The sequence below is a fragment of the Sinohyriopsis cumingii genome, chromosome 8, assembly GCF_028554795.1.
Source record: "Sinohyriopsis cumingii isolate HCF-2022 chromosome 8, ASM2855479v2, whole genome shotgun sequence".
Lineage (NCBI taxonomy): Eukaryota > Metazoa > Mollusca > Bivalvia > Unionida > Unionidae > Sinohyriopsis > Sinohyriopsis cumingii.
The window spans coordinates 75,548,322-75,561,185 of NC_142968.1; the positions used below are offsets into that span (position 1 = coordinate 75,548,322).

Here is a 12,864-nt window from a genome sequence, read left to right on the forward strand (position 1 = left end):
ATCATTTAAAATGTTTGTCAAGGCAAGTGAATTGGGGCTAGTAGAGTATTCATTCTAGACGATAACAGTGGTGTAAATCATTGTACTATATTTATATATTTTAAATAATAAGCAAGCACCAGATAAATTATTCCACTCTCGAAAGTATGGCTTTAATAATGGCTTTTCAACACTATGAAGTGTATATTAGTTAATCTCCTTCAACGAGTATTGTATTCAGTGATCACAACCTCCTTAAGATGAAAAACAAAAAATTTAGATTTTGAAGGTGGAGTTTATGTTGCAGAATGCAATATTTACATCAGGCACATCAGATGAAAACATAATCTAGTTGCAGATACACTTTCACGTGAAACAGATTATTTTATTGTTTCATGTATATTATGTGTCATTCATAAGTCTTCATCTTGTATAATTTTTAATCACACGTATATTTGACTGATAGTTAAAAGAATGCTTTAGTGTATACATCTTTTTATGTGGTGAGGTGTTATATATTTATTTTCATCGTATTTTTTAGTTTTTCTCCATGATTATCTATAATTGTATTATGGATTTCAACTTGTTCAAAATCAAGTTTACTGTTCCTGATAAGAAACACTAATTTTCTTTTTATATTGGCAAAACCATGACACATAGTTAATATGAGTGTGGGTTAAATATTAGGATCATTATTAACAAAAGTATTTAGGGTGGGTCTAGGAATTGATATTTCCCATGGAATAACCTGTGGTACCTGATATGAACCACATTCTTGTCTATTATTTTAGTAACAGACTGTTGACAGCTTGGAATTTTCCAGAAATGAGCATGGTAATATCCTGGTTTTTTTAAACTGTGTCGTTGTTTTTATGTAATCTCGTTTACTTGAGAAATTATTATTCCTGTGATAACATCTGAAGCGGAAATAATTTTGTATCGCTGTGTTCAGGTTTTTGTTCGGGCAAAATTATTTATGCAAATTAATATTAACTGGAAATACAAAGTGATCTTAAATAATATTCTTGGATAGAAACAGTAATTTGGAATTATATTGAATTCAAACAAGGACATCTTGGATTATATTATTGTAATTAAGCGCAATTACTCTTAGTACATCATCACACTTCAGGTTACTGGTACACTGGTACATTCGTACATTCAAGACTACATGCATATTCTTTGGGACTGGTGGATTATTTGTCATTTAATTCGTAATAATATAAGTTCATTTAGAATTTTCTCTTTGAAGTTAACAAAACATATTGGTTTTCGCTCTTGCCTATTACTTAGCTTACGATCATACAACGTGAGAGTGAGTGAACGAGTGAGAGAAAAGGAAATATAAATATACATATTTATATACTAATTTTGTTGAATAGTTCACTGGCGTCTAGGATCTTTGAAGTTACTAGTGAGAGAGAGGAAAAGTAAGTGAAATGACACATGTCGTGCGTTTTAGAGTTCGTGACTAAAAAATAGATCGGCATATATAATCACTCCAATGTTGTGGTGCATGATTCATCTAATTCGAAAAATTAATGAGTTTACTTTAATTTTCTACTCACAGCGCTACAACGCACCCCTCAGTGAATTACTGAACTTGTCGCTATGCTAACGCAACTCGTTTTACTTTTATTAGACACTATTACATTCTGGCGCTTCGTAAGGCTGCCATTTTGTAATATTAGCGATAGACCGTTCACTCTAATCCATTTATAAACATTTGTATCAAACTATTTACAATATTCGTTCCCGCTTCACTGTTCCAAGGTCAAGAAATAAATCAAACGGGATCGTGAAGACTGTTTGCTTAGCAATGCCACCTTGATGTTTATTTGCATAGCGCTCTCGTTACATAGCGCCAGCAGTAATAACAAACTTGAATGGTACAAAAAAAGTTTTACACCAATTTTATCAGAGATCGTGCATTGTGACAGTCGTCATGTGATTCAGTTAATTATATTTAGTAATTCATCCTGTGATATATATATATATATATATATATATATATATATATATATATATATATATATATATATATATATATATATATATATATATATATATAACGCTGAGGTCTGGTCCAACCAGGAATCCATCCCGTGCCTCGAGTACCGGCAACTATCAGCTACCTCTCAGTAGCCAGTGCCCTAACCGATGCGACCATGCACTCATTCTCGAAAATAGGATTTAACCAAGACTATGAAAAGAAGCGGAGGTACACGAATTTAACACTCAACTATATGCACAAACCCACCGGAATTTTGTTTGGAAAAACTCTCACCTATATGTACGATTCCGTTGCTTTTCTGTTTATAAGCTCTGAGCTAAATATATGAACCAGTAGTTCATGTTTCTAATCATTTTAGTTAATGATCTTATAGTCTGGAGTTTATATGCAATGATAGTCCACAAAACTATTTATCTGTTTGCATTGTTGTATGACCACTATTTTGCTAGACTAATACTTACTGATGCATTTCGCCTCCATAATGCTGAACATTTGGCCCATTACAGATGTAGTGAAAGTTTGGTCATCGCAGGTAAATATCTCACTATTCGTATTGTGCATGCGAAACGTTTTGACTTTTCCAACAGTCATCACCAAGCTACTGTTTGTACACCCAATGATATATACATTTCCTGTTGGAGTCCTGATCGTGTTTTTTATATTGAGAGATGCATCTGGTATCTCACATTCAGCATCTGCAAAACAAATAGTACAAACATATCGTCCAAGCCCAAGTTTCACTGCATTTCACAAAGCTTCCTCAAAAACTTGAGATATTATATTACCTACTTTATAATACTTCTGAACGTATTAGCATTTTAGCCCGCATTAAAGATAGAAAAAGGAGAATAAGAACTAAATCGTCAGGCCGAAAATTGTACGCTTCGAAATCCAATGGTTGGACTCCATTTGTGTCTTTTGGGAAAGGCACTAGATCCTATTTCCTCGGCATGATATGACCAGTAATATCTTAAAAGGTATCCTAAACCAACAGCAGATAAAGAATAAATGTTTCATTTTTGTAAATATAAGTCTCTAACAACTTCCAAAACATGACATCCTCAAAGCTTCCTCAAAGGTAATGCAATATTATTGTTAGAAACATTCAAGATGAATATCATGGTTGTATTTAATTCCTGATGCCTCCAAAGTAATAAGTAAAACATTAATTCTTGCCAACATTGACAAGAATTAAAAGAATCCTTTATGTGCATCGGCATAACATAAACCATCTTCCATCCCCGGGTCAGATTTTAACGTCAGACACGTGATATTTCCGAGTGTCTGGACAAGAATGATGATCCCAAAATAGAATTTGACTCCTTAACAGCCACGCACATTAGTGGATTTTGTTTTACTAAAAGCCTTATTTAAAGTGTCGGTTATAAATAAAATGGCGCCATTTGTTAGAAATGCATGAATAGGACACGATTTTCACTATATATTCTAGTATTTATAAAGCGTGTCTGTTTGACTGACACATAAAATAGTGTGGAAGCTTAGAAATGTGCTTAAAACGCAAATAGCTAATTTAATTAGAAAAGTTAAAGCGATAGAGAAATAGGGACGTCATATATGACGTCAGGTATGTGATGAGGTTTAAACAAGCAAGCCAAACTGACGATGCGCCATACAATAAACTGACTAGACATGCGTTGTGATACAATAGTTATATGAACAAGAGAAACGCGTGCTGCACCATAAGCGTTTGCATTCAAATGTGTAGAGCAGGTTTCAACTTTAATGCAGCTTCTTGAGGAGACCCGCAAAGAAAAGACGCCATTCTGCGTGTATTTTTAACAGGGATCGAATATTAAAGAAAAAGAATGTCCGGGGTTTTCCCCACCAGTTACCCAAATAATTTAAACACAGAGCTTTGATAAGGTATGCAGTATTTAAAAAGAAAACAAATTACTATTAATTCACTTTATTTTTGTGCATGATTCATAGAGTAAACATCTTACCTTACTTGAACATGTGCACCTCTCAAAAGACAGCTAGATCCGATTCATTGACTTCAAGAGGTAAATTGATAAAAGAAAGAAAAATCTAGCCAATGACTTTTTAATTTCTTTCCATATTTTGTAACTTATTTATTTCACTTTCATACGTTAGTCTTGTCTACTCTATTAACAATTCAATTTCCCTATTTTAATAATTGCTGAAAGTTAGTTTACTCTGTGTCATTTCAATTTCATGTCTGAGTACATTGGAGTAGCCATTTCAATTTCATGTCTGAGTACACTGGAGTAGCCATTTCGATTTCATGTCTGAGCACACTGGAGTAGCCATTTCAATTTCATGTCTGAGTACATTGGAGTAGCCATTTCAAGTTTATTCTGAGTACATTGGAGTAGCCATTTCAATTTCATGTCTGAGTACATTGGATTTGCCATTTGAATTTCATGTCTGAGTACATTGGAATAGCCATTTCGATCCGCTCTCTGCTCTGTTGCATATCAGCTAAGTGCAGTCACAGTACATTAAAGTAAAAAGCATGTCAACATTCTCTCCACTGTGCTTATCGAAAGTGCAAAAGTTCAACTTACACCAGTCCCCGTTTCAGAAGTGTTTTCTAACTGTACAGAGAAACCATACTGGTCCAATATAGCTGGTCTTTACTTGTCTACAATAGAAAAATCCACCCACCCACCCACACCTCCATTGATATCGATAGGTCATGGCCTTATCATTGGCAATTCAAGCGAAAAATTATTTGTCACAATCACAATTCTGCGCTAAAAAATATATACATAAACAGTTAGGAAAGAAGGAAGCAGAAATAATTTCTCATTCTGACTCAGACGATCAAACTTTCATTTGTTGCACATAAAAATAGTCCCTGGACTTTTTTCCACAGTTCTATAACCAATAACATTTATATTTGTTTGCTAATTCAAAGAGCAGCTGTTCTTCCAAATTACTAGAATAGTTTACTCAAACAACATAATTTTCAGAACGGAATGTCTATGCAAGTTCAGTGTGATGTCACATGATTTTAGTTCGGTTAAAGAAATGTTGAACAGTAAAAGTGTGTCCGTTTCACTCCCAGGAATTCAAATTGTTTAATATTCATATGAAGGGATGATTCTGGATTCAGTTATTCCATGATTACAGTAACATGTCTCTGACCGGATATTTGCATTATTCAATTGGGAATAGTAGACTTAACAGAAGGACAAAGTTTAGTTCGGGTCAAAATTGCATCTCGTAATAAGAGATATTGTTCGATGCTGTTGTTCGATTACGTTCTCTCAATTTGGAGACCGGTTTATGTCCACATTCTTCTGTCATCATCATCATTTAAATTATAGACGTTTTCGCCCATACGGGCATATACATCTGGTTAATGTCCATAAGCGGACTATTCAACTGATCCCGGAGGAAGGAATTAGAGCCTCATCCCCCAGGCAGTACTGGGCAGAAAAGACGATATTTAACTGAACGGTCAGGTCTTGGGTCAATATGACTGGCTTCATAGACCCTAGTGACCTGAATGGGGATAGACCCAGCACACACTCGAGTTATAGGTAGCAATTCATTCTGCATTAGCTGCGCTAGGTGTCAACCAAGCAGTATGTGACGCCACTAACGATTGGTCGCCACTATGACGTCACATCGGTGGAGGGTTAATTAATTGTTCATGAAGAGAGGAAAAAGTGCCTCTCCATTCATGTATTTAATATGCGTTATGCACCTTTAATTATTTAATGTCCGGCAGTGGCGAGAGGGAGGTTCGGTCAGGGAGGAACCTGCTCACCAGAAAGGCACCTTGGTTTATCCAGGGTATAAATTTTGTGACTCCCTTGCAAAAAGGTTAATGAATTGTCGTATTGACGGATTTTTAGAGATATATTCTGTGCCGTCATTTTTAAAGACAGTACTACACCAGTAACAGCTTAGTGATAGTCTATATCGTTATTTAAACTTTATATATTGAGTCTGATTTGGGTGGGGTGGTTCTTGGTCTGGGTTCACCCTTTTGTGTATGGTTATTTAAACTTTCCTATGCTTAATGGTGCGCCGCTTTGAGCAGCTGGGCCTGATGGTCCTTGGGGTTTGGATCACCTCAAACATTCTTAAGTTTAGGTCCTAATTAGTTTCGCTATGTAGTGGGTTGCCGCATTGTGCAGCCTGGCCTGATGGTTCTTGGGGTTTGGACTACTTTATATGTATTAATTTTGGGGTTATAGTAAATTTTTCTATCTTGATGGACTTTGCCGCCTTGTACAGCGGGGCCTGATGGTCTTGGGCTTTTTAGCCACCTTATATATTCTAGTTTATGGGGTCTTATCTAGGTGTTCGAATTGTTTTTAGTGCCTCGAGGAGAGGCTGTGCCTTAGTGCAGTTGCGTTTGTACTAGATATTATCTGCGGTCACCTTGGTGTAGGAAAAGTTGTTAGTGTCCTTAATTTCATGTTGTGTGATTGTGGTGCCCTAGAAAAATAATTAATTAAACTTTTTGTTTAAAGAAAGAAAAACAAATACAAGAAGAAAAAAAATAGATTAAGGGTTATTGCAGTTCATTTGTTTCTATATGTGTGAGTTTATGGTTGGGCTAAGTACTTGCTATTCTATCTTTATGTTTGATTTATTTTCCTAGTTTTTTGGATGAAGCTATTAATATGCTGTTATGTTGTTATTTTATTTTCAGGCTAAGTCTTTTTGATTAAGACATATATCTTTGCCGAATACTCGGGTGGCTAAGACATGTCAATGAAATCGGATCTTATTTATTCCCTACTTTTAAGTTTATTAGCCTGTCTACTAGTTATGATAATTGTTCCTATTTTGTTTTATTTATGTGATGTTATTTTATTTTCAGGCAAAATCTATTTTGATTAAGACAGATATCTTTGGCGAATACTCGGGTCGCTAAGACATGTCAAAGACATCTGTTCTTATTTATTGCCTAAGTTTAAGTTTGTTAGCCTGTCAACTAGTTTTGGTAGGCTTAGACTTATTTTGTTTTGATTATTATCCTAGCTTGTGAACAGAGTTGTTTATGTGACGTTATTTTCAGGCTAAATCTATTTTTATAAGATAGATATATACGCCGAATACTCGGGTCGCTAAGACATAAATGAGCTTATATAATCCTGTAAGTTAACATTTAAACCAGTCTTGTATCTAGGGGTTATTCCATGCTACAGATATACCGCCCACCGCTCTTTCATACGCCCGCTATCAATTAACCAATTCCCTTGGTTTTCTTTATTCTTGTTGTTGTTAGAGCTTAACGCCATTTCTCAGCACATGAAGATATTTACATTGTGTAACGAACCCATCTGGGGTAAATGGACCATATTTAGATAGAAATGACTCTTTTATCCTCCAATTACCTTTGGCAATAGATTCGAGAAAATGTCCGCTAAAACATTGATAGAAATAAAAAAGCAATGTTCCAGAAGGCGGGGTAAGGCAACTTTACCCACAATTGCAGCCAATCAGTAAAGAGAATAATGAGCAAGAATTTCATGGGCTTAGTACAAAATGAATCGCAAAAAGTGATATTTTAACATATTCACATGACAAAAATATGACACTACACAATATGCTATAGGGTAAAGTGTACAGACTATGTGATATATATATATATATATATATATATATATATATATATATATATATATATATATATATATATATATATATATATGTGTGTGTGTGTGTGTGTGTGTGTGTGTGTGTGTGTGTGATGTAAGACATTTTAAAATCTCAATTGTGGATGAAATTGGAGACATCGATTGGCTCAGTCTTGTCCACTTCATTCTACAGACAAATATAAATAAGTAATTTTTCGGAGTCAGCGGAAAGAACAAGTTTAATATTGCATAGAGACACTAGACACGTCACAGTACTCGAGTTCTTTCCCAACTCGGAAAAAAACAGTTTCGAATTTATTATATAACCCATCTTTACATTTCTGGCGTTTTCTAGTCATAATGGATGAATATCTCTGAATTTATAAAGGCTAGATTTTGTGCATGTAAAAACCATTGACGCGCGGACGTCAGTTAAAACACGGACATAATTCTATTTAAGGTGTGCGATACGGAGTTAGGAATGAACATCCGTATTCAGCGCTACAGCAGTCTGTAAGAGCGAGAAGGTAAATAATAATTTTGCTCAAGTTGTTTTGTTTTATTTAGCAATGTGTGGGGTAACTCCTCTATTTCATCTAAATAAGCCAAACACGTCAATCATTTCTCCGTTAATTGTTCGCTCACTTATCTAAGTTTAAAAGACACAGTTATTCTCTCGTACTACGCTCTAAGTGCATCGATGAGAATAACTGACCGTTGCTTAACGACCAAGATCATTGGAGTAATTGGCTCACCAGAACTAAAGACACGTGCTTCAATTTACTTTACTCAATGGACTGTCGATCATCTGAAGCGATTTTAATGTGACACTACTCCCGACCTCTCTAAGCAGGCATAAGGAAGTCCGTATTTGTTTGTCGCTACGAGGACCAAGAAGGAAGTTTTAATGGTGCTTAAGTATGAAATGATTGAGGTAAGTGGAAAAACAAAATGATACCAGGAATGGAGGAAGAGTAACTACTCGTAATTACTGCTACCGGAGGTCTTGATAGTTCAGCCGCAAAACGCGTATTCTACAGATTTACAGTTCTCGGTTGATCTCTGGTTTCTACACATACAAAGGTACGTAGACATTCATCCATGAGGTTTTCAAGTTTTCCACGTCCCAAAGACTAAACATGTCAACATCCTAGCTGTAGACAGTATGCAGCGTACATTGATATACACCACTTTAGCTTACTGTATCCAGAATCAGGCACAATGGGGAGGACAAGAGGTGATATGACCCAAGCTTCAACTCATAAGGGCCTCGGTTTTTACCAGTTATTTTCTAGATCTCTTAAATATTCTCATCGTCTAAAGGCCTCAAACTCTCGAAGTGGCCCGAGCCTCTCTCTGCCTCTGAAGGAGTCTTCCTGGAATCATAGTGAATGTAGTTAAAATTTAAATAAACGTGGGAGTAGAACCCACGACTTCTGATGTCAACGTGGAGGCGTTTTCGTACACCTCTTGGCTTCATCTGTGACTTCCCCAAAAGCGTATTTAATTTTTCTTCACTTGATGTGCAAATCTGAGTTAGTGCATGCAAATCGTCAGAACTTCACTACCAAAAAAAAACCCGCACCCACCGGAGTAATGATGTTACTAGCGCTGCTTTCAAAACGAATGGCCACATGCGTTTGAATAAAGAAATCTTATCGATTTTTATTGCACTGTGTTATCTTAATCACTATTATATGATCACCATATGTTGGTATACAAGTATCCAGTCCAGTAAAACAATCGCACTCAGCAAAAGTAGTTATCTTTCCCTTTTTTTACGCATCCCATATATTCACTTTTTCAAAGCTTGTGCAAGTGGGCATTGCAACATCAGCCCCAATCTATAGTATAGCACGCCACTTGTTCCAAAAGAGGGCCACCTATGTTGAAAGGGTGGCCACTGGCGGAACTACTGATTACCGGACACTCTTTTATAAACACGCAAAATTGATAGCGCTAAGTAGGGGATGAGCCACTTGAAAACTGGACTTCCATAATAAAGCTGGACGAATGGCCACTCTATATATTAAACAGGGCAGAAAGATTATTACCTCTGATGAGAAACTAACGTTAGGCCTCTTTGTTGAAAAGCTTAAGGGAAAAGTGTATTGTTTAAACATTGTTTCGTGGGAATTTTGGGGGACGTGGTTCCACAGTATGAATCGATCTCGTTAGAAATGGTAACAATACAGAATGTTTGAAAAGGGCTAGGAATGTAATCGTAAAAGTTTGTTCATAGTTTTCTGTGCAGAATGAGTCTGTCTGGTTAGAAATGGTTACAAATCGAATAGGAAGTCTTAGGTTTATGGTTACAAATCGAATTCACTATTCGCAATCACCTTTGGACATTGAAAAGTTGGTTGTTTTCTTTTTTAGTTTCTATTTTTATTAACATTTATTAAATCAGTGTAAGACAGACTAATAATTTATATATGAAAGATGGTTTTAATGAAGAAAGTAGAGCACTGTAAACACATCGTTACATTCTTGAACGCCGAACGCTCATTCACATACAAGTGCATGGAAGTTAGTGTGGAATAGACACAAATAGAAATGACTAACCAACAAGAGGTAATTAAAATACTTTAATATGTTTTTAGGTGATATAAGTCATTATTTTGCTTTAATTAACTTTACTACCATACCATAAAATTGTTTCTCTCTCTCTTTCTCTTTCTCTCTCTCTCTCTCTCTCTCTCGTTGGTTTCATTTAACATTTACCATAATTCTTCACATATCTAGAGACATCCTGGTATGACACAAGCGAAAATCATCTCTGCTTGTCTTTTCATGAAATTTCGTCGGTATCTTGCTAAGATGATGAAAAGAGAGATAGAGAAAGAGAGGGGAATTGGGGCAGCCTTAGGACATTTTTTTATATTTAATTAATAATAATAAATTTTTAGAATCGTATCATATGTTTAAGAAACAGCAACAATAAAGCATTAAATAGATTAAATTACGTTTGCCCCATAACCAAGACAGGCTATTGCAAGTTCGTATTATTAATTATATAAACACTGTAGATCCCAAGGCAAGTGTACACACACCCTCCCGAAAAGCCGTATTTCTTGTAAGTTACTTGGTGCAAATTCATTTTCAATGCTTTCATCCAACCCAAATCTTTTTCTATCACTCCGTGATTGTTTGCGTATTTTGTCCCTTATGCATGAGACGGGATGGGGAAATGGACACAGAAAGGACTGCGACGAATTTGTGTGCCATGTTAAATTAATTTAGCAAACGGGGATTATTATTACTTTTTAGCGTTAGTTTCATACGTCATTAATGATGAATGAGTGGAAATTCATCACTGATCTACTGGAATAGAACTGACAGCACACAGTTCCTTTTCGTATTATCACACCATGGGCGGATCACAATTTGATATATTTTCAATATATATAATAATAATAAACTGAATACGAACAGTGCAAAACTAGTATCTAACTAGCATAAATGCTTTCGACTCTTAACGAGATTTTAACAAAGGAAAATACAAAACATAGACAAGACAAACAAATAAAACAGAAAAACCGTTGTCTTTGCAAAACTTTACATGACTATGACTTGTTGCGCATGCTGGAAGATATTTTATATTGACCTACAAATCGATGGGCCATAGCGACATCTCTTATTTTATGTAAATTTATGTACGCGCAAATTATATCCCGGATATTTCACTGTTTCACTGTTTATAATTTACATAAATCGTATTTACGTTACAGTCCCTGGCGTCATGTTGTTTTCCGAAGCAAAGGTTGATACAAACTCGTGCCTACTGTCACTCCATTCAAACGCACGACACATTTGCGTAGACTGTTACCGTGTCTTTTTATGCAGTATGACCAGTCAGTCTTACTCTACTAATGCACCCTGAGAAGTAGTGTTAAATAGGCAAAGGGCTAAAAATGTACTGAGCCCAAGCACACGTCGTGTTAACAAATTCAAACAATTTTGCATACCCTGTGTTATGGAAGCTGCTTGAGAGAAGCCTACGAGAAATGTGAACAGTAACCCAAAGCTAATCTTGTATTGTTTTACGGTGACATTTTTACAGATATTTATCCTGTCATAAAGATTCGTGAATTTAATGAACATTGTCTCATTAAAGAGAAACGCTTAACCTCAAATCTTTACCATAATGTGCGAAAAACGGAATATAGATTAAACTGGCATTCTTTTGCTTCAAGTGGGCGATATTCACACAGACATTTCCTCGCTAGTGTCACCATTTTGGCTTGAACAATACCAGTGAAATGAGCCAAAACAAAATCAATCAAGTGGCCTACATTTTATAACGGTAGTAATCGTAGTGATACACACTTTTTGCCACGTTCATGACTCTCTGCAAGAAATTACTGAACAAAAGTGCAAAATACATAGGTATTTATATAAAAGCTTTTCGAGAACAAACAAAGTATAATAAATTCATGTCATTTGAAAATTAGGTAAACTGTTCCCTCCCCATGGATACATCTTATAAAATCTTCTCAGAGTTCAGTTCAGAACTCGAACAACAGAAATGACTGAGACGAAAAGAGCATGTGACAAGATACATATTTCCACATAATATATCTGTATATATGAGGACGTGGACTCGAACGCCTACAGTAGCAGAGTGTTCCCCGACATCTTTTTGTGTCGTTCGTAGATAACCTAGAGTTATCTATATTAAAAGGAATCTGTTATTTATGCCTGTTCCGACTAACGGTATTTTGATCGATATTCCAAACTTTACAAACCGGTTTCTTTTAATGTAAATAGGGATGAATATATGGCTTCTGTACAAGTTACAGTGTGTAAATCAAGTATAAATACTTACTTGATTGCCTCAACTTATTGAACACTCGTTTATCCGACTGCGTTTTTCCTCTTTTATACTTCGTTACAGGTAAAGACAAATGGCATTTAAACTTTTCTAAAATTAGGTACAACCATCTGTTTTCGATGGCAAAAGTTCTCGTCGGATTAACGATATTAGTGAGGAGTTAACCAAGTTGAAAAATGTGTGTAGATTACAATAAATCAATAATAAAAAGCAATTAATAAAATGCAATTAAGATTCTGTAAACTTACAATGTAAATAAATAAAAAATAAACTTACAAATGCCCTGGAGACAATGCAGTATTGTCAGAAAAAGAATAATCCTTCTTAAGGAACACATTTCCATCATCATTTCAAGCAATGTATGTAGCAGGATGAATATATCACGAGAAATACGTGTATAATAACACGATCCTTAATTTAAAGATGTTTGTTTATAACTTTACACACGCCCA

The 12,864-nt window shown here is 35.4% G+C and overlaps 1 protein-coding gene across 1 annotated transcript in view; it reads right to left on the reverse strand.

Annotated features, from left to right (window-relative positions):
- Positions 1-12,864, reverse strand: part of LOC149793850 (complement factor B-like) — a 76,325-nt gene extending 63,461 nt beyond the window's left edge. The window contains exons 1-2 of the mRNA XM_089967828.1: positions 12,689-12,864; positions 2,455-2,688 (exon numbers count right to left, since the gene is read on the reverse strand). Coding sequence (XP_089823954.1) covers positions 2,455-2,688; positions 12,689-12,761 — 307 coding nt within the window. The 5' untranslated portion in view covers positions 12,762-12,864. The remainder of the gene's footprint in view (positions 1-2,454; positions 2,689-12,688) is intronic.